General features: G+C 47.7%; 1 protein-coding gene across 1 annotated transcript in view; it reads left to right on the top strand.

Annotated features, from left to right (window-relative positions):
- The window catches only part of LOC140900069 (protein-arginine deiminase type-3), a 42,543-nt gene that overhangs the window by 7,203 nt on the left and 12,095 nt on the right, over positions 1-23,245 (top strand). The window contains exons 2-7 of the mRNA XM_073316642.2: positions 9,465-9,645; positions 10,657-10,729; positions 11,637-11,698; positions 12,784-12,901; positions 14,084-14,209; positions 22,802-22,980. Of these exons, the coding sequence (XP_073172743.1) occupies positions 9,465-9,645; positions 10,657-10,729; positions 11,637-11,698; positions 12,784-12,901; positions 14,084-14,209; positions 22,802-22,980 (739 nt within the window). The remainder of the gene's footprint in view (positions 1-9,464; positions 9,646-10,656; positions 10,730-11,636; positions 11,699-12,783; positions 12,902-14,083; positions 14,210-22,801; positions 22,981-23,245) is intronic.

Raw genomic sequence — 23,245 nt, forward strand, 5'->3', positions numbered from 1 at the left:
CCAAACTGAAGAAATCAAGCACCAGGTGATGTGGAATGCCCTCAATTAGAGCTGAGTGAATCATTGTTTTTTTCTGTTCAGTGACCCAACTGAAAAATCCCAGATGCAAGCTGTTGGAGTTTCAAACTGAAACAGAACTCTTTTCTTGGTTTGTTTTTCTTGCTGAAACAAAACAACTGAAAAAATACTTTGTTTGGGTAGAAGGAAACATTTTGAAATGCTGGTTTTGAAGTGACACCTCAATTAGAAAATGTCAATTCAAAAGGACCCGGCTTCTTTAAAAACAAAACGAATTGCAAAACCATTCAAAAGAACCTGGTTTATTTCAAAGCAAAATGGCAAAACGGTTCGTTCAGAAAATGCTGACATGAAAATGGCTCAGAAACCAGATATCAAAGATTAAGAATCCCCAGTGTATTTTTTCTCTTTCATGATTTTTATGAGTTTTGGGGGCTAACTCATTAGTTTTTAAGCACTTGGGGTTGGCAACACTGCACTATGGCGCCTTTGCTAGATGCAGCATGTCCCAAACAAGAACAGGGAACTTCCTGGAAAATACCCACAGGTAGAGGCTAAGGGTGGTAGCTGCATTCCTTGCCTGCCAGACTTGACTACATCCCTGACAGACCCACCTCACATCTTGGCTCTCCTGTCTTTAATCATCTTTGTGCCCCGCCTATTGTGAGTCTTCGTAACAGTTAATACCCCAGTCTCTGGGGCTGGGGCTGCACGGTGGGGAAAGCTTTGCTAATCCTTATCTACATAGGCAGCAACATACTGGTCACAGATTTTTGTGATGTGATCTCTTGTTTGTTCGGTGCTTGGTGACTAACACTTGGCTGTTCCCTCTGTGTCAGCTGGAAAAACAGTGGACTGACATGAGTTTGTCATGAGTTCTCAACCACGGAACCAACCGTCCTCGCTAATCATAGGATACCAGAGTTGGAAGGGACCTCAGGAGGTCATTTAGTCCAACCCCCTGCTCAAAGCAGGACCAATCCCCAACTAAATCATCCCAGCCAGGGCTTTGACAAGCCGGGTCTTAAAAACCTCTAAGGGTGGAGATTCCACCCCATCCCTAATTGAGCAGCATGAATTGGCACGATGAAGTAGCTGTGTTCAGCCAGGCTTTTCCTCAAGTGATAATCCTTATAACAAGGAGGCAGTCCCTCCTCCAAACTCTCCTTTGCTGCGATGCCCACAAAAAACTGGACAATGGTTAGGCCACTGCTGTGCGGGGACCACTGCCAACATGCTGACCAGTGCTGTCTCAGCGTTTCCTTGTACTCCCCCGTCTGTTTGTATCCGTCTGCTGGTTTGTAAGCCCCTGGGGGCAGAGACCATCTTTTTGTTCTGGATTTATCCAGTGCCAGGTGCAACTGGGTCCCGGTCTGTGACTGGGGCTCTTCAGGGCTATGGTAACCCAAGTCATAAATAATAAAAGGTGAAGGAAACAGCCTCTCAGGTTGGGACTCGGCTCAGGGCTATGAGCTTTGGGAACGGATTCGGACCTTCCCAAGGCATCCCCCCAGCTCTGCGCCAGATAAGGGGAAAGCTGAGCTGGGTTTAATCCCTTGTTTGTTGGGAACCAGGTAGGGCTACTGGCCATTGTCACCTCATGCAGAGGGTCACCAATGACTGGGGCACTTTCTGCTGAGGTGAGGAGGACGTGCTGGGAGAACTGCCTTTGGAATGCCTGTCTCCTTCCTGACCCTGCACTGCCAAAAGGCAGCACAAGTCAGAGCCTGCCATCAAGCAGGCAGGTTCCTCCATCCATGAAGGACGGCTGGGATAAACTTGTTCTTTCTGCTTTACTGATTAGCAGGAAATCTTAACTCCACCTGTTTGGCAACAGCTTGTTTCCTGGGTCTGCTTCTGGCCAGGTGTGACTAATTCAAAATGATCAGGACTAATGACTAAAGGGGGGAGGGGTAGCTCAGTGGTTTGAGCATTGGCCTGCTAAACCCAGGTTTGTGAGTTCAGTCCTTGAGGGGGCCATTTAGGGATCTGGGGCAAAAACTGGGGATTGGTCCTGTTTTGAGCAGGGGGTTGGACTAGATGATCTCCTGAGGTCCCTTCCAACCCTGATATTCTATTCTATTCTATAATGACAGGTGTCAGAGTAACGGCCGTGTTAGTCTGTATTCGCAAAAAAGAAAAGGAGTACTTGTGGCACCTTAGAGACTAACCAATTTATTTGAGCATAAGCTTTCGTGAGCTACAGCTCACTTCATCGGATGCTTATGTGGAAAGTGTAGAAGATCTTTTTATATACACACAAAGCATGAAAAAATACCTCCTCCCACCCCACACTCCTGCTGGTAATAGCTTATCTAAAGTGATCACTCTCCTTACAATGTGTATGATAATCAAGTTGGGCCATTTCCAGCACAAATCCCAGAAGTCACCTACTACAGGACAGGCCTAACAAAGAAAATAACAGAACGCCACTAGCCGTCACCTTCAGCCCCCAACTAAAACCCCTCCAACGCATTATTAAGGATCTACAACCTATCCTGAAGGATGACCCAACACTCTCACAAATCTTGGGAGACAGGCCAGTCCTTGCCTACAGACAGCCCCCCAACCTGAAGCAAATACTCACCAGCAACCACATACCACACAACAGAACCACTAACCCAGGAACCTATCCTTGCAACAAAGCCTGTTGCCAACTGTGCCCACATATCTATTCAGGGGACACCATGACAGGGCCTAATAACATCAGCCACACTATCAGAGGCTCGTTCACCTGCACATCCACCAATGTGATATATGCCATCATGTGCCAGCAATGCCCCTCTGCCATGTACATTGGTCAAACTGGACAGTCTCTACGTAAAAGAATAAGAGAGTAAAAGAGAGTGGTCACTTTAAATAAGCTATTACCAGCAGGAGAGTGGGTTTGTGTGGGGGGATGGGGGGGGCGGTGAGAAAACCTGGATTTGTGCTGGAAATGGCCCAACTTGATTATCATACACATTGTAAGGAGAGTGAACACTTTAAATAAGCTATTACCAGCAGGAGAGTGGGGTGGGAGGAGGTATTTTTTCATGCTTTGTGTGTATATAAAAAGATCATGTACACTTTCCACCGTATGCATCCGATGAAGTGAGCTGTAGCTCACGAAAGTTTATGCTCAAATAAATTGGTTAGTCTCTACAGTGCCACAAGTACTCCTATTCTATTCTATGTTTTCTCTTGAAGAGGTTTGCATGGCTGCCACAGGAAGGATCCTCACCCTAACCACAGAGACCGTGACTCATGGGAGTTAACAGGAAAGGTGGATGCTGAATGACAAGCTAGGGCTCCCAATTGTGACCGGTGTCCTCTGCTCCTGATGGCTCCAAGGGGCCATTCTGCTGTCACTGGTTAGGAAGGGGGTTGAAAACATGCGTCTGAATGATTGAATTGAATGCATGGACTGGATTGTCTCCGGTCAACCAGAAGTGCTCTGCTTTATGGCATGCCTTCAAGTCACCAGGGCCTGATGAAATACATCCTAGAATACTCAAGAAACTGACTGAGGAGATATCTGAGCCATTAGTGATTATCTCTGAAAAGTCATGGAAGACAGGAGAGACTCCAGAGGACTGGGAAAGGGCAAATATTCTCTTTTTTATAGATGGCACTATAAGGACAACCCAGGGAATTACAGACCAGTCAGCTTAATTACAGTACCTGGAAAGATAATGGAGCAAATAATTAAGCAATCATTTTGCAAACACCTAGAAGATAATAAGTTGATAAATAATAGTCAGCATGGATTTGTCAAAAACAAATAGTGTCACACCCAACCTAATAGCTTCCTTTGACAGGGTAATAAGCCTTGTGGATGGGGGAAGCAGTAGACGTGGTATATCTTGACTTTAGTAAGGCTTTTGATACTGTCTGGCGTAACCTTCCCATAAACAAACTAGAGAAATACAACCTAGATGGAGCTACTACAAGGTGGGTGCATAACTGGTCGGAAAATCATTCCCAGAGAGTAGTTATCAGTGGTTCACAGTCATACTGGAAGGGCATAACAAGTGGGGTCCCACAGGGATCAGTTCTGGGTCTGGTTCTGTTCAATATTTTTTATCAATGATTTAGATAATGGCATAGAGAGTACACTTACAAAGTTTGCAGATGATAGCAGGCTGGGAGGGGTTGCAAGTGCTTTGGAGGATAGGATTAAAATTCAAAATGATCTGGACAAACTGGAGAAATGGTCTGAAGTAAATAGGATGAAATTCAATAAGGACAAATGCAAAGTACTCCACTTAGGAAGGAACAATCAGTTGCATACATACAAAATGGGAAAGGACTGTGTAGGAAGGAGTACTGCGGAAAGGGATCTGGGGGTCATAGTGGGTCACAAGCTAAATATAAGTCAACAGTTTAACAAGGTTGCAAAAAAAAAGCAAACATTATTCTGGGATGTATTAGCAGGAGTGTTGCAAGCAAGACACGAGAAGTAATTCCTCCACTCTACTCTGCGCTGATTAGGCCTCAACTGGAATATTGTGTCCAGTTCTGGGTGCCACATTTCAGGAAAAGATGTGGACCAAACTGGAGAAAGTCCAGAGAAGAGCAACAAAAATGATTAAAGGTCTAGAAAACATGACCTAAGAGGGAAGATGGAAAAAACTGGGTTTGTTTACTCTGGAGAAAAGAAAACTGAGAGGGGACATGATAACAGTTTTCAAGTATCTAGAAGGTTGTTACAAGGAGGAGGGAGAAAAATTGTTCTCGTTAACCTCTGAGGACAGGACAAGAAGCAACGGGCTTAAATTGCAGTGAGGGCGGTTTAGGTTGGACATTAGGAAAAACTTCCTGCCAGAGTGGTGAAGCACTGGAATAAATTGTCTAGGGAAGTTGTGGAATCTCCATCATTGGAGATTTTTAAGAGCAGGTCAGACAAACACCAGTCAGGGATGGTCTAGATAATACTTAGTCCTGCCAGGAGTGCAGGGGACTGGACTAGATGACTTCTCGAGGTCCCTTCCAATTCTACGATATGTGAAATATTCAGCAAGCTTTTTGTGGTCCCAGGTTCAATTCCTTTCTCTGCCACAGACTTCCTGTGTAATCATGGGCAAGTCACTTAGGGGATCATTTTTAAAGTGCCTAAGTCTCTTAGACTCTGATGCAGAGCTGGGCAAATAACTGATTTTCGGTGCATTGGCAGTTCTGAAAAAAAAAATGGTTGAAGTCGAACGGCATCTGAAATGTTTCAGATTTTTCCTTGAATTGAAAAAGTTCATTGCAGGCTTGTTCCAGAGCAGGGATTTGGAATGTGGGTCTCCCACGTCCTAGGTGAGTGCCCTAATCACTGAGCAATCTCCTACCACCATTACCGCCTCCTTCACCTTGTCTGGCCACTTTGTGAATGGCTCAAGCTAGTCATGTCAAATTTGTCAATGCTTTCCAGTTGACCAAATCTTAATTTTTCCTCAAATAACTATTTGTCCCAGCTTTACTGGGAGATATTTGTCTCAGATTTATTCCTAGGTCCTGGTGATTTTTAATGAGACTTAGGCTCCTAAACCACTTAGGCACTTTTTGGTCTCCCTAAGCCTCAGTGTCTCTGAGACCCTTAATCTCTCTGTGCCTCAGTTCCACATCTGTACATTAAAGTCTGAGATGCTTACCAGATGGTGATGTCAGCCATAGAAATCCCTTAGATTGATAAAGACCCATGTATTCCTACACGCACCCTTACACACCCCAGTCCTCTAACCCTGCTCAGGAAACCACCACATGGAATAAGGCATTTACAGAGCATAAGAAAGCATTGCTAATTCCAACCACAAGGAAAGGTATCGGTGGGAGTAGCGGGTTTATAGGAAGATTTAGTACCACTCTCCAATGTGGTATTACCAAAGTCTATTCCTATAACCTGCCACAACTGTACCCAGAGAAATGGGGAATGAACTTGTCAAAAGTTAGGGCAACTGCACCTCTAATCCCCCTTTGAGGTCCCTCGAGGGCACCCACTCCTGGCTCCTCAGCCATCATCTTTCTTGGGTAGAGACCAGTGTCTCTCTTCCTCCTAATTGGGCTTTTTCCAGGCTGCAGAGTTCCCTGTCTATACCATGATATCCCCAGCAAGCCAGATTGCTTTAAATGGGCCAGCGTCTGCACTTCGCTTTCTCTTAGCCCTGGTCTGCACTGCGGGGGGGGGGGGGGGGCGAAATCGATCAAAGTTACACAACTTCAGCTATGTGAATAACGTAGTTGAAGTTGACGTACTTAGATCGACTTACCGTGGTGTCTTCACCGTGGTGAGTTGACTGCTGCTGCTCCCCCATCAACTCTGCCTGATCCTCTCGTGGTTCTGGAGTACAGGAGTCGAAGGGAGAGCACTCGGGAGTCGATTTATTGCGGGTAGACTAGACGCAATAAATCGACCCCTGCTGGATCGATCGCTGCCCACCGATCCGGCGGGTATAAGTAAGCACCTTTATTTTTAAGGTGAAAGCATTACAGAGAAAACCTATTAAGATAATAAAGATCCTGCAAATGTGCTAATAAGCCTACCAAAGATCACCCCCCAACTCCGGCAGGGGCTCTGGTAGGAGGCAGTCCTTCAAACTCCACCACATGGGGTGGTTACAAGTTCATAACAGCCTTAGCTCAGAATTAACACCACCATGAATAGCTCAGGCTATGTCCACACTACAAATCACTTTGGTGCAACTTACATCGCTCAGGGGTGTGAATAATAAATGCTCCTGAGTGACGTAAGTTACACCGACTAAGCGTCAGTGTAGACAGCGCCATGGCAGTTGGAGAGCTTCTCCTGCTGACATAGCTACCACCTCATGTGAAGGCAGGAGTTATGAAGCCAATGGTAGAGCTCTCTCTTGTCTGCTTAGAGTGTCTTCACCAGAAGCATTACCATCAGTGCAGCTTGCGCTGCTGCAAATGATGTAGTGGAGACATAGTGTTAATCTTTCCTTTATACAGCTTGGGCCCTTGACCTTGAGATTCCAAGAACAGGCAATCACCAGACAATGATCTCCTTCTCAGGACACAACTTCCAAAGGCTGGGTTTTTGCATAACCAGAGGTAGGAATTTGCATTCAACTCCCTGTAGAGATTCCCCAGGCAAACCACTTGACACTATTTGTCCCCAGAGCCCATTGGTATCTGGCACGTTGTTCATTACAGTACTTTGAAGTTCATAACACTTCCCAGGATTCAAGCCCCCTCTGCCTTCTACGGAGAGGCTACATACAATCCCAACCCACAATAATACATAAACCACACGTAAAAATACATTGAATGCAATAGACCCCAAACACACAAACTTAATTCAGTAAGAAGAAAAGGAGGACTTGTGGCACCTTAGAGACTAACCAATTTATTAGAGCATAAGCTTTGAAATTGCCACGTCTGTCACAGAGATGATTGGTAAAGTCTCCAAGTATTTTTCTTCGGGTGTAAATGAACTGGCTGATCCCTACCTAAAGCTTTAGCAAAGCTTTTGACACGGTCTCCCACAGTATTCTTGCCAGTAAGTTAAAGAAGTATGGGCTGGATGAATGGACTATAAGGTGGATAGAAAGCTGGCTAGATTGTTGGGCTCAACGGGTAGTGATCAATGGCTCCATGTCTAGTTGGCAGCTGGTATCAAGCGGCGTGCCCTAAGGGTCGGTCCTCGGGCCGGTTTTGTTCAATATCTTCATTAATGATCTGGAGGATGGCATGGATTGCACCCTCAGCAAATTTGCAGATGACACTAAACTCAGAGGAGAGGTAGATACACTGGAGGGTAGGGATAGGATACAGAGGGACCTAGACAAATTAGAGGATTGGGCCAAAAGAAATCTGATGAAGTTCAACAAGGACAAGTGCAGAGTCCTGCACTTAGGGCAGAAGAATCTCATGCGCCGCTACAGACTAGGAACCGAATGGCTCAGCAGCAGTTCTGCAGAAAAGGACCTAGGGGTTACAGTGGACGAGAAGCTGGATATGAGTCAACAGTGTGCCCTTGTTGCAAAGAAGGCCAATGGCATTTTGGGGTGTATAAGTAGGGGCATTGCCAGCAGATGGAGGGACATGATCGTTCCCCTCTATTTGACACTGGTGAGGCCTCATCAGGAGTACTGTGTCCAGTTTTGGACCCCACATTACAAGAAGGATGTGGAAAAATTGGAAAGAGTCCAGCGGAGAGCAACAAAAACAATTAGGGGGCTGGAGCACATGATTTATGAGGAGAGGCTGAGGGAACTGGGATTGTTTAGTCTGCGGAAGAGAAGAATGAGGGGGGATTTGATAGCTGCTTTCAACTACCTGAAAGGGGGTTCCAAAGATGATGGATCTAGACTGTTCTCAGTGGGAGCAGATGACAGAAGGAGTAATGGTCTCAAGTTGCAGTGTGGGAAGTTTAGGTTGGATATTAGGAAAAACATTTTCACTAGGAGGGTGGTGAAGCACTGGAATGCGTTACCTAGGGAGGTGGTGGAATCTCCTTCCTTAGAGGTTTTTAAGGTCAGGCTTGACAAAGCCCTGGCTGGGGTGATTTCATTGGGGATTGGTCCTGCTTTGAGCAGGGGTTTGGACTAGATGACCTCCTGAGGTCCCTTCCAACCCTGAGATTCTATGATACCACCCATTCCCCCGCACCCAGTTGTGTGTCAAAAACTTGATCTAAATTGAGGAAATATTACATGAGTGAATATGTGTAAATAGTTAATGGTTCTCATGGATATGTAGCATAGTCTCAGGGTTTTGTAGGCCTAGTAAGACTACTTGTGCACTGTAAACCAGTGGCTCTCAACCTTTCCTGACTACTGTACCCCTTTTAGGAGTCTGATTTGTCTTGCGTACCCCTAAAGTTTCACTTCACTTAAAAACTACTTGCTGATAAAATCAGACATCAAAATACAAAAGTGTCCCAGCTACACGATTACGGAAGAGTTGCTGATTTTCTCATTTTTAACCATATAATTATAAAATAAACCAATTGGAATATAAATATTGTATTCACATTTCAGTGTATGGTATATCGAACAGTATAAACAAATCGTGGTATGAAATTTGCATTGACTTCACCAGTGCTTTTTATGTTGTCTGTTGTAAAACTAGGCAAACATCTAGATGAGTTGTACCCTTGGAAGATTTCTGTGTACGCCCAAGGGTACATGTGCCCCTGGTTGAGAACTGCTGCTGTAATCAGTTTCCTTTGTGCAGCTTTTGACACCAGATCTCAGCTGTACCTGCCCACCCCAAAATACTGAATGAAATCTGCTCACCTACAGCAGGTCTTCTCCATCATGGAGTACAGGACTCCCGCAGTTTACGTCATAAGCTTCCATGGGTGCCACTTACCTCACCCACAGGAATCCCCTCACCTTAGAACAGGAGCGGTCACATGACCACTGTCTGGCTCTGTGGCGTCTTTACGGAGCTGAAGTCGGGAGCAGACAGGATTTCCAGCTGCAACAGTAACTGAATGTGCTCCTCTGCCTCAGATCAGCCCCGAAGGATGCCACGTCGTTCGATGTCCGTGGCACCCCTGGTGTTGACATCTATATTGTCCACAACCCTGAGGTTGCCAAGGTACCAACGTGCGTGCCCAGATGGCCCCTGGATGCCGGGGTGGAGGTGGTGGTGACTATGAAGGCGCCAAGCAATGCTGTCAATGATAACAAGGTGAGCTGGTCATGGAGGGGGAGAAGCACCCTTGGAAAAAACGATGTCAAACTTCCACAAGCGCAGGAGCAAAGAGCTGTTACTTGGGACTTGGACCAGGCAAAAGGGTGTTTGAAGTTGGACAACAGACACTGTGCCTTGGCTGGTGAGATGTCTGCTTGCTAAGGGTGCCCACGTCCTGGGCATTAGAATGAGCGGGGTATCCCATGAATCCCTGGGCGATGCGTTCCCATTTGGGGCTTTTGTCACCTCACAGACTGAGAGAACAGCCCAGTTGTAAAACCGCTTCATTTCAGCAGCCGGGACCTGTTGCTTTGGTTTTACTTGCTGATGGGTTGTTTATTATTTAGACTCCTTATCCTATTGTGCATTTCCATGAGGGAGCAATACGACTCTAATCTGCATTAGGGTTTGTATTACAGTAGCACCCACAGGCCGCCTTGTCCTAGGTGCTGTACAAACACAGTGAGAGGCCGTCCCTGCCCAGAAGAGCTGCCTAAATTAGTGGTTTTCAAACTTTTTTTTCATTTGAAGACCCCTCAAAAATGTTGAATGGAGGTGCGGACCCCTTTGGAAATCTTAGACATCGTCTGCCGACCCCCAAGGGTCCGTGGACCACAGGTTGAAAACCCCTGGTCTAAATGGAGAAGACAGACAGTGGGATAGTATAATCCTCATTTCACAGATGGGGAACAGGGACATAGAGAGAATAAGGGACTTGCCTGACGGCACAGAGCCACAAATTGAGCCCAGAACTCCTGAGTCCTGGCCCAGGTCCCAAGCCACATGACTATCCTCTTTGTCTTAAACTAATGAATTTTAATGAAGGAGTCATCTGCACAGCACTCCCAGTTGCTCCCAGCGTAGAGAGCGGAAGACCACGTGCAAGACTCGCACTCTGGTCTCATCCGTGGCAGCATTATGTCCCCAGGCAGTATCTGTTTTACTCTTAGCTTTGCTACAGGCGATGGTGTCCTGAAAATAGTCGTGCTGATCGTGGTGTCTTTGCAGGTTAGGATTTCATACTATGGGCAAGATGGGGGGCCTCCTATGCACACAGCCATGCTCTACCTTACCTGTGTTGGTAAGTAGAACCGAAGAATCCACCTGTTCAATAAACTCAGCCCCAAAATGCCGCTCCCTTCACTGGGTAGGAGGGTGGGAGGACACGTTTTCTAGGTTGGCTTCTGGGTACACTGGCAAAAATATCGGTGGGGGAAGGTGGAAGAGGGGCACAGAAATTTCAATTTTTCAGGAGAAATTCAAAAGCCAAAATATTTCTATTTGGAAATGCTGCAACAGTGACTCATGGGAGTTATAGTTTGGGTGCCTTATGCTCCCATTCTCTTCTGTAGGCTAGGATCCCCAGTTAAACTACATCTCCCAAGAAGCACCACTGTCTCCCCCTTGGCTGGTGCACTATGGCTGGCGCTGGCAATGGTGCATCCTGGGAGATGTAGTTCAGCCAGGAGACTGGACCACAGGGGATCATGGGGATAAGAGGCACTTGGACTACAACTCCAATAAGGCACCATGGCAGCATTCCCACAGTTTCAAAATATTTCAGTTTTTGGGTGTTCTGTTTTTCAACTAAAAAAAAATCAAAATGTTCTGTGGAAAGCAAATGCTTTTCATGAATACTTTCATTTAGTCAAAGACAGTTTTGATGGAAAATTTTCAAGCAGCCCTGCTTAGAGGGACAGGCTAGCTGATCTGAGCCCCATGTAATGGAGACCGGTTCCCTTGTAGCTCACTCCTCTCCCCATTGAGCTGTGTTCAGTTCAGTCCAGGCCTTGTCTTGCCCTGAGGCTATGGGGGCTGCACACTTTTAAAGAAGCCTATAATGGCACATACCCACCGAAGGATCCCCCTCTATCTCCGCTTTTGGTACTGAAGATCCCAAGCTTGGCTAGAACATGGTCGAGTCCAGTTCATTGATTCTCAGAGCCCTCCAGCCTGATGGGTTCTCTTCTTCTCTTGTGCCATTGCAGACATCTCCCTGGATGCGGATACAACTCGCAGTGGGGCGGTGAAGAGGAAAACAACAGATATGGTAAGAATGATTCATCTTTGTACCCAAGGAATAAGGGAGACCAGTAGGCTGAGTAAATCCTGAGCTGAACATCCCAGAGCTCCCCAGCAGAGTATCAAGTGTAAAGGAGACATGGTTTATCTAGTACTGTGGTCTGCAGCCTAGAGCACCAGCTACAGTAGCATTAATTAAGGGTTTGTCTACATGGGGATGCTCAGGAAAATTAATCTGAATTAATTAAAGGTGTGAAGTTCAAGTGGATTAGTTAAATGGCATTAAACCCCTGTGTGAACATGCTCATTCAGAATTAAAGTGGCTTTAATTCAATTTATTAATTCACTTTGGAAATTATTTAAACTGAATTAAGGCTACTTTAATTCTGGAGAAGAGCTTCCACAAAGGGGTTTAATACATTTAACTAATTGATTTAAAATTCACACCTTTAGTTAATTTGGATTAATTTTCCTGAGTGTCCCTGTGTAGACAAGCCCTAAGTGATTTTATTTTTTTTTGTTGGAAAATGTCAGTTCATCAAAACAGAAACTTTTCACAGGAAAGGGTCAGTTTTGACAAATTTTTTGACTTGGAAAAAACTCTGAGAAGTTTGGAAATTGTTAATCTTTGGTTTTGACATTTCCAAGATAAAAACATGTTTTGTTTTCTGGGTTTCATGTAGAAATTCAAGCTAATTATAGTAAAAATAGTAACCAAAATGTTTCTAAATGACTGAAGTGTTTCAATTGACACAAAATTTGTTGATCTCTCAGAAATGTTCCTGGGATGGGAAGACAGTCCTCCACCCAGCTGTATCAGTAGGACCCTGGCTCCCAGTCCTATGCTCAAACCACACCACTTGCCTTACAACAGTGTATGTGTGTGAGTGGCTGGAACCTGGAAGCTCATATATTTCTGAGTTGGGAATGAGTAACATGGAGAACAGCTGGGAGGAAAACACTTTCCATAGGGGCTAGTGCAATAGGAAGCAGCTATGTCACATGCCTGTCCTCTCGGCTTTTATTACTGTAGTAGTGAAAAGAATTGGGTTCCAGCTCTCTGGTCTTGTTCCTCGTTTCCGTACCAAGCCTGTCTGTGTCTTGCCTCTGCAGAGAGAGTGGACGTGGGGCCCAGATGGGCAAGGAGCTATCCTGCTAGTGAACTGTGATAGGGATGACCCAAAGTCCTCGGATATGGACAACATGGATTTCTGTGTGCGATCGTATGCAGGTACTGACTGGGAATGGATCACTGCTTTTGGAATGGGCATTAATCAGATGATGCAGAATGTCTGAAATTCCAGCCAGGTCAGGCCAGAATGCAAGATGTTAGCTGAGTCCTAAGAAGAAACTACACCTATATAAAAGGGAGTAGTGAGAGTATGAACACTGGGCACTAACCCAAGGAGCGGTTCATGGGCTCCACTCATCAGAGCTGGGCCTGGATTTTCATGGCCCCCATCCATGAATTGCTACCAGTAGAGCTGTAAAACATGTACTCTGGAAAATGCCCAGATCGTCCACTATAACCGCCGCTTATCAGGATGTCTCACTTATTCCGAACACGGCTCCAGGCACATCCAAGGGATCTCAGTGATACCATAAGATCTGCAAAAATGTTTGCCAAGTGGCTGTATTAGAAGTGTAACCCTCTAACTGAGCCATGTGACTGCCGGACTACTGGTCGGGCAGTGAGACAGCTCCAGCTTAGGCCAATTTTCAAACCATAGCTGGTCTACTTTCTCGGGAAGTCTAGATGTTGGGTGCCTCTTATGGAAGAACATGTTCAAGATATCCAGGGGGTTTATTTTACATTGTGATACTACTAACCTTAAGGTGCAAGTCTCTTGGAAATAAGCCTGTTGAATGGAATAGCCAAGGGGGCATATATCTCCTTCTCTCTCTTGGGTACCCAACCACTTTTAGTTTTGATTTTTGGAGGGTCATCTTTGAGTCTCCAATGCTAAACAAGAGACACCTGGATTGACAATAGAGCTTACAGTCTTCCCTAACCCACACCTGAAAAAAGGAACACAATGGAAACCGATAGGGTGGACAAAGCACAGGGGTCCCATGTTCCGATGCTCTAACCTCATAGCTTCATAATGAGCTGCATCTTCCTCCTTTAGGACCAGCCCAAAAGTGGTTTCCCCATCCCTTCTTGATACAATTGAGATATATATACAGTGGTCCTATCAGACATAGCGTTACCTGAGTTTCTGTAGAGGGATCACATGCACTATGGACCAGATCCTCCCCCGGTGTACATTGGCCTACATCCAGTGACATTGGTGGGGCTAGGCTGATAGGCAGTAGCTGAACGTTAGGTTCCAGAGACGTGATGATCCAAATCTGAAAGCAGCTGCTTGAATAAGCCCCACTCTTTTCTCTTTTGGTCTCCTCTTACCCTCAGACCTTCAGGACATGTCCTGTATGATCTTGAGAACTCAAGGCCCTGATGCAATCTTTGATGACCACAAGCTGGTTCTTCACGTTTCCGTGTCAGACGCATACAAAGTGGGAGTTTTCCACGCTCGGGGTGAGTATCTGGCCTTCTGGCTGCTGCGGGCTTGGAATCACAGCTCTTGGCCAAGGCATTCTGAGAGTGTCTAGAATTGTCTCTGCCTTTGCACCGCTGTGTTACACTGCAGTCTTGCATGCCATGATAACCTATTATGGTGGGAGCTGGTACTTCAACAGTCTGCTACACAGCAAGTGGAAGTTGGTAGTAAAAATTGGCTGGAATATTGAATCCGTCCGAGGACCTGCTCCTGCTCCCTGCGAAGCCCGTGGGAGCTTTGCCACTGACTTCAAGGGGGGTGGGATCAAGTTCTAAATCTGCCCTTCAATTAGCTGTTCTCTAGCTGTTCCCTCTCAGGAAGGCTGCTCTCTGCATCCACGTCCATTTACCTCCACCCTTTCACCCCGGTCTCGCAAACACTTCCACACATGGCATGCTGCTGGCCTGGCTCCCCAGCTCAGGGAAGACCAACGACAGGCCCCAAAGCTGGCCCGGCCCTTCCTGAAGGACACAGTTTTATTCTTTAGGCACAAACCCCGCAGCACACCAAAACAAAGCTATTCCGCCAGCCAAAGCAGGCTTCAGTGGCTTTTCCCCTGTTGTCTTCCTTCCTACTCCAGGGCCTGCCAGCATCCCTCCTGCAGTGCTCAGGCCTGGACAGGACAAGGAATCTCCTGCCCACTTCCCAGCTGGGTCTGCTCACCCCACTCCCTGTTTGCTCCATCCCCAAACAGGGCTGAGGGTGGGGGGATCCCAGGGCGCCAGCCCTTAAAGAGGCAGACCACCCTATTACACACAGGCTCAGCTCTAAGCGAGTGAGTACTTCCATTGACTCAAGTGGACCTATTCAGGTGCTTTAACTTGTGCCTGGATATTTGCACAGTTGGGGTTTTCTATTGTATTGTTTGAGAAACAGTGGGCTAGCCCTGGACTGGGGGAACTCACAGGCCCTCTTTGCACTCCTGAGCAGCACTGGAGGCTCATGGCCAGAGTGCAGTGCTGTAATTGTACTGTATCACAATGATGATACAGGAGCGGGCAGAGTTAAGGGTGTCTGGTTGACCTTAACTGTTGCACTTCTCTGCTTTTTTATTGAGTACTTCTCCGTGCCACCTTAACATCCTTCCAGTGCGACATCCTAGTGTAATCAAGTGTCACTGCTGCCCATTATGGATGTCCGGGCCAGCTTTTGTCCTGGCACCACCCCTGCTAGTGTGCCAGATGCCCCACAGCTGAGGCAAGTGCCACAAGTGATTCAGCTGCCAAGTCTCTGTGCGCCTTCACACCTGGGGGCCTCCAATGTGTGCTCTGCCAACTACCCCTAACACCACCCTCCTTCCAGGGCCACTCAGAGCCCCACCCTTCCCAACATGCAAGTGCCCTCCTGCCAGTGTCTTCCCCAGCTGGAAGAAGTGACCCACTTCCACCAGATCCAACACATGCTTCTGTTGACCTGTTCCCACGATCCACCACATGCCCGCTACTGACCTGCTCCAAGTAGATCCAGCACAGTGGGTGTTTGTTTTATGGAACAGTATCTTAACTTGGGGAAGATCTGAATTATAAGTGTTTAGTGCACTGGGGTTAGGGCAGTGGAAGTGAAGATGTGATATCAGCTACCAATGCAGTGAAAAGGAGAGTATTGCCCAAATAAGTTACTGAGACCAGACATCCCAGAGAGACATGACCAGTTCCAGAACAGGGGCAGCAAGTAAATGCAGAGTGTCTGCTGGGCTCTCCTAAAGGATGTTAAAACCTAGTTTCTGGGGAAGGACAGAGGTGCTGTGTTCGAGGGACAGGGCAGTGCACCTGGAGACCGACTGCTTCTGCTTCTCTTCCAATTTGGGAAATGAAAATCCAGAGAGTCCCATGGGGCTCCTGGGGGTCAGTGAGGAGCAAACATCAGATGCGCAGGGGGAATTCAAGTACGTGGATGAGCGGGGTGGCTGGCTGGCAGGATCAGAGTGGAAGCAATTCCTTTGATGGCTTTCAAAGGCAGAGAGAGAATTTCACCCATTTCTAAGTGGTACTGGGCTCCAGGCAAAGAACGACACAGTTTGTGGGAGAGTTAGAGGTAACTGACTTGACTGCCCTACCTCACTCTTAAAAACTCTGCAAGGACATGGTGAGGGTTCGAGAGAAGGCGATTCTGTTTGGTGCTTGAGGCTGATGTGTGTAGAGCATAGGCTTGGCAGAATCTGATTTCTATAATTTCAACCAATAATATTGATTTACATTTTTACAGTGGCTGGGAATTGTGGCAGTGGGGGGCTGTCAAACAATTACTGAGTGACAGCAGACACTGAGACTCAAAGAGTCAAAGCTTCATAAACCTTTCAACCACAAATTTTTCAACATCACAGGTCACAATATAGAAAGTAAATATCCTTAAAATCAACAACGCTGACCCGTTTTTCCTAGCCGTTCGCTAGTCCATTTGTAACAAGCGTAATTCAAAAGCCTAAATCCCTGGAGTTTGACTCTAATATAGTCTTATGTAGCATTTTTCCTCACTTTGCCAATCTGTAAATTTCAATTATTGTTGGTGAAAATATTTAGTTGTTGGTTTGCATGTGTACGGTGAAATCGACCTTTACCGATAAAAATCGAACCTTTCCAAGCCTGCTTATGGAGCCAAATGTAGGTCAAACTAATTCCAAACCAGAACTGAATGTTAGGGTCCTTTGCCAGGACTTGCCTGTGCAAGGCCCCTTTGTGGCCCAACTTACCTGGCCATTGGATCGCCAAGTATGGGTCTCCCCCTCTTGTGGTGTCTGATGCAGTCGTGCTTTAGCCCGCTGGCTAAGGAAGGCTCAAGTCCCACCCCTTCCGGGTACTGAAGTCCCCAAAATAAGAGAAAAATAAGAATTCAAAATAGGATTGGCCGATGAGTCTTTGGCACTGTTTAGGGCCTGTGTTCAAACCAGTCTCCCTGGGTCCAGCCGTCCCATCCGCAAGCTGTCCCAGACTCCAGGCTCTAACCAGGGTTCCCTCACCGGGGTGGGTCTTAGAGCTCTGTCTCCTTCCTGGTCAGCCCCAAACTGAGCTGGGCCATCCCCTTTTAACTCCCCTGTCCATGTGTGATGCCTGCTGCCAGTGTCGCTGGACAAGGGCCAATTGGGTCCACAGGCCTCATGCACCCCCTTCTGGTCAGTGCCCCCCCATCACGGCTCCTAGAGCCTCACCTGGGCTCTGAAAAAGACTGCCTGGTTCTCAAACCTGCCGAGCTGCCCGATGATTTCAATGAAAGCTGCTGGATGCTTAGCACTTTTGAAAACGAGAGCACGTCTGGAGGAGTCCAAATGTAGATTTAGGGATGCAGGCTCCTTTTTCTGAAAGTCTTTGCCATACACTAAGGATATGTCTACACTATGAAATAGGTCGAATTTATAAGTCAATTTTTAGAAAGCGATTTTATACAGTCGATTGTGTGCGTCCCCACTAAGCGCATTAAGTCGGCGGAGTGCGTCCACAGTCCCGAGGCTAGTGTTGACTTTCGGAGCAGTGCACTGTGGGTAGCTATCCCACAGTTCCCACAGTCTCCGCTGCCCATTGGAATTCTGGGTTGAGCTCCCAATGCCTGATGGGGCAAAAACATTGTCGCGGGTGGTTTTGGGTACATGTCATCAGTCGCCCCTCCCTCCGTGAAAGCAACGGCAGACAATCGTTTCGCGCCTTTTTTCCATGCGGGCGCCATACTGCTTTCAGCAGACAGTGCAGTAGGTCTGGAAACTGTCATCATCGAACGACCGCTTCCGTTGCCACTCTGCTCTCCTGGTGGTCTCGCAGGTCCTCTATATGACCGTTGTCATCTGCTGCAACTCTGCTCGGCTGCTCTTGTCTTGCCACACCACGGCAAGCGTGAAGCCCACTCAGCTGTTGTGTCCTGGCAGCAGACGGTGCAGTAGATCTGCAAAACTGGTCATCCAACCACCGCTTCCCCTGCAACTCTGCTTTCCTGCAGACGCCATACCATGGCAAGCACGGAGCCCGCTCAGATCACCGCGGCTGTTATGAGCATTGTAAACACCTCGTGCACCATCATGCAGTACATACGCAGAACCAGAACCTGCAAAAGCAGGTAAGGAGGCGACTGCAGCGCGGTGACAAGAGTGATGAGGACATGGACACAGACTTCTCTCAAAGCACAGGCCCCGGCAATTTGGCCATCCTGGTGGCAATGGGGCAGGCTCATGCCATGGAACGCCGATTCTGGGCCCGGGACACTCCCACCAGACTGGTGGGACCGCATAGTGTTGCAGGTCTGGTGTGATTCCCAGTGGCTGCGAAACTTTCGCATGCGTAAGGGCACTTTCACAGAACTTTGACTTGCTTTCGCCCGCCCTGAAGCGCAAGAATACCAAGATGAGAGCAGCCCTCACAGTTCACAAGTGAGTGGCGATAGCCCTCTGGAAGCTTGCAATGCCAGACAGCTACCGGTCAGTCGGGAATCAATTTGGAGTGGGCAAATCTACTGTGGGGGCTGCTGTGATCCAAGTAGCCAACACAATCACTGAGCTGCTGCTATCAAGGGTACTGACTCTGGGAAATGTGCAGGTTATAGTGGATGGCTTTGCTGCAATGGGATTCCCTAACCGTGGTGAGGTGATAGACGGAACCCATATCCCTATCTTGGGACCAGATCACCAAGGCAGCCAGTACATAAACCGCAAGGGGTACTTTTCAGTGGTGCTGCAAGCACTGGTGGATCACAAGGGACATTTCACCAACATCAACGTGGGATGGCCGGGAAAGGTACATGATGTTCGCATCTTCAGGAACTCTGGTCTGTATGAACAGCTGCAGCAAGGGACTTACTTTCCAGAACAGAAAATAACCGTTGTGATGCCTATAGTTATCCTTGGGGACCCAACCTACCCCTTAATGCCATGGCTCATGAAGCCATACACAGGCACCCTGGACAGTAGTCAGGAGCTGTTCAACTATAGGCTGAGCAAGTGCATAATGGTGGTAGAAGGTGCATTTGGATGTTTAAAAGTGCGCTGGCGCAGTTTACTGACTTGGTTAGACCTCAGTGAAACCAATATTCCCACTGTTATTACTGCTTGCTGTGCGCTCCACAATATTTGTGAGAGTAAGGGGGAGACGTTTATGGTGAGGTGGGAAGTTGAGGCAAATCTCCTGGCTGCTGATTACACACAGCCAGACACCAGGGCGGTTAGAAGAGCACAGGAGGGCACGCTGAGCATCAGAGAAGCTTTGAAAACCAGTGTCATGGCTGACTAGGCTATGGTGTGACAGTTCTGTTTGTTTCTCCTTGATGAAAACCCGCCCCCTTGGTTCACTCTACTTCCCTGTAAGCCATCCGCCCTCCCTTGCCCCTGTTCAATCACCGCTTGCAGAGGCAATAAAGTCATTGTTTCAAATTCATGCATTCTTTATTAATTCATCACACAAATGGGAGGATAACTGCCAAGGTAGTCTGGGAGGGAAGCACCACGTGGTGTGGGGGAGGAGGGAAGGACAAGGCCACACTGCACTTCAAAACTTATTGAATGCCAGCCTTCTGTTGCTTGGGTAGTCCTCTGGGGTGGAGTGGTTGGGTGCCTGGAAGGCCTTCCCCCCCACGTTCTTGGGCATCTGGGTGAGGAGGATATGGAACTTGGGGAGGAGGGTGGTTGGTTATACAGGGGCTGCAGCGGCAGTCTGTGCCTTTCCTGCACCTCAACCATACGCCGGAGCATATCAGTGTGATCCTCCAGTAGCCTCAGCATTGCATCCTGCCTCCTTTCATCATGCTGCCGCCACCTGTCCTGTTGCTCCAGCCATCTGTCCTCATGTTCATTTTGTGCTGTCCTGGACTCTGCCGTTGTCTGCATCCACGCATTCTGCTGGGCTCTTTCAGTTTGGGAGGACTGCATGAGCTCATAGAACATTTCATTGCGAGTGCATTTTTTTTCACCTTCTTATCTGCGCTAGCCTCTGGGACGGAGATGCTAGTGGCAGCGTTGAAACATTTGCAGTTGCGGGAGGAAAAAAGGGGAGAGTAAAATTGAGAAAGACACGCTGGCTACTTAAAAGGAGGGGCTGATGTTTTCAGGTTAACGTGCAGCACAAACCCAACTAACCCCCTCCCCCCCACAATTCTCTGGGATGATCGCTTCATCCCTCCCCCCACCATGTGGCTAACAGCGGGGATGATTTATTTTCAGCCACAGGCAACAGCCCAGCAGGAACGGCCACCTCTGAATGTCCCCTATTTCAACCAGGTGACCATGAATGATATCACTCTTCTGAGGATAACACAGAGAGATAAAGAACAGATGTTGCTTGAATGCCAGTAAACACCGGGACCACACGCTGCCAGGCTTTCTGATGCAATGATGCCAGACTATGTGTTACTGGCCTGCCGTGGTAAAGTGGAGGATGCAATAAGGCTGCCCTTCCCAGAAACTTTTTGTAAAGGCTTTGGGAGTACCTCTAGGCGAGCTTCATTGAGATGTCCCTGGAGGATTTCCGCTTCATCCCCAGACATGTTAACAGACTTTTCCAGTAGCTGTACTGGCCATGAATGCATCGCAAGTCTTCAGGGCAAATTAATCATTAAACACGCTTGCTTTTAAACTGTGTGTTATATTTACAAAGGTACACTCACCAGAGGTGCCTTCTCTGCCTTCAAGATCTGGGAGCCCGAGTTGGGAAGGTATTGGCTCCAGGGTGATAAACAGTTCCTGGCTGTCAGGGGGAACAGTTTCTCTGCTGCCTGGTGTGCACTATCTTCAACCTCCTCCTCATCATCATCTTCCTTGTCCCCAAAATCCTCATCCCTGTTGCTTGAGACTCCCTTGCAGGAGTCCACATACAGGTGTGGGGTAATTGTAGGGGCACCCCCTAGAATGGCATGCAGCTCATCATAGAAGCAGCATGTCTGGGGCTCTGACCCCGAGCAGCTGTTTGCCTCTCTGGTTTTTTGGTAGGCTTGCCTGAGCTCCTTAAGTTTCACGCGGCACTGCTGCGGGTCCCTGTGATTGCCTCTGTCCTTCATGCCCTTGGAGATTTTTTTCAAATATTTTGGCATTTTGTCTTTTGGAACAGAGTTCTGATAGCACGGATTTGTCTCCCCATACAGTGATCAGATCCAGTACCTCCTGTTCGGTCTATGCTGGAGCTCTTTTGTGATTCTGGGACTCCATGGTCACCTCTGCTGATGAGATCTGCATGGTCACCTGTGCTGATCAGCTTGCCATGGTGGCCAAACAGGAAATGAAATTCAAAAGTTTGCAGGGCTTTTCCTGTCTACCTGGCCAGTGCATCCGAGTTGAGAGTGCTGTCCAGAGTGGTCACAATGGAGCACTCTGGGATAGCTCCCGGAGGCCAATACCATTGAATTGTGTCCACACTACCTGAAATTTGACCCAGCAATGTCGATTTCAGCGCTAATCCCCTCATCGGGGAGGAGTACAGAAATCGATTTTAAGAGCCTATTAAGTGGACAAAAATGGCTTCGTTGTGTCGACGGGTGCAGGGTTAAATTGATCTAACGCTGCTAAATTTGACCTAAACTCATAGTGTAAACCAGGGCTAAGATTAGCTGGGATTAGCCTCTCTGCAGCTGGGAGCATCAGTTACTTGGGTGGACCCAATATGGGTATATTTAAGTGATGCTTCTTAAATATTGTCAGTAAGCTCCTAGGTGCAACCGCACCCCCGTGCTGTGTAAATGGATAAAATGATCAAAACTGGGGCTGCCCCGGATTCTGCTGTAATAATGGAGTGCGAGGAGATAGCAGGTTAGCAAATCAATGGTGAATAAACCCCTCCAATCTGTCTTGCTGTTCGTAGGGTCACACTATTCATTGTGAACATTCAGTGACTTCTAAGATGTTTTTGAAACCCTTCACCCATCCTGAAAGTTTCATGAATTCAGAGCTGAAATGCACTGCCCACTGTTTGTCATTAGCTAGGCTCCTATGTTCTATGTTTGGTTCTCAAATCCATCACCTGAAAACTACTCATCCAACCAAATACATTGGGCAGCTGATGGGGCTGGTTCACACCTGAAATCCCAAGGCTACCATTGACTGGATGCTCTCTGACTAGCTCTAAAAGATTATGAAGCTGCTTTCAGGGCTTTGGGTAACATCACCTCTAACCCCCGGCCTTTCCTCTTGTAAATTCCAGTCCAAACTAGAGATTGATGCAGAGCCAGCAAGACCGCATGCAGGCCTGTAAAGCACCTCTCATGAGATTGAAGTAATCAGACTTTAAGTCCACTCGCTCTGGTCTTTTCTATCATGAAAATTGGCCCCAGTTGCTAGCATTGGTGTATTTGCATCAGTGTAGGCTGCAATTTACACTGGTGGATTTAACTCCTGCGAGGAAATTGGTCCACTGGTGCAAATCATGGCTTCGCCCATCTCCATGAGGGGTTTGCACTGGTGCAGCCACAATGCTGGGGCTAATTCTCCATGTAGACAAGGCCCTACACACACAGCATGCAAGGTCTAGTCCAATCGTCCAACAATGCACTTCCTGTCATGTCTGGAAGCTTGATCCCCAGGAGCTGGGAACAGGTGAGCTACCTCTGCTAGCTCCATTGTACTCAGTGTGGTTCCCCCGACATATCACTATACTTCTCTACATTCGTAGGTGATGACGTTCTCCACCAGTATGAGCACGTGCTGGGGTCAGATGAGCTCTCCTACATAGTGGATCGTCCCAGCGGACAAGAACAGGACACCTTCTACGTGGAGGGATTTGCCTTCCCGGACGCTGACTTCTCAGGGCTGGTGTCCTTCCATGTCACGCTGCTGGACGCCCCAGTTGAGGTACAGTAAGCCGCTGCGCTCACTTGGCCTGCGCCTATCTGGGCTGGAGAGAACGAAAGCTCTGCAGAGCGGCTTCTCTAGCGGGGGTGCTGCCAGTCCACCATGCCCCTTGGTGGCTCAGCAGCAGCAAGGACTGAGCCGTGGCCCGCTTGATCTTAAAGCCTGAGCTCTATGCTGGAGCATAGGTTCAGCCATGGCAGGCCTGTCAACTGCTGCACGTGGCATGACCACCACCGGAGGAAGCCAGAGCACCGCACAGCCTGGG

The sequence above is a fragment of the Lepidochelys kempii genome, chromosome 18, assembly GCF_965140285.1.
Source record: "Lepidochelys kempii isolate rLepKem1 chromosome 18, rLepKem1.hap1, whole genome shotgun sequence".
Lineage (NCBI taxonomy): Eukaryota > Metazoa > Chordata > Testudines > Cheloniidae > Lepidochelys > Lepidochelys kempii.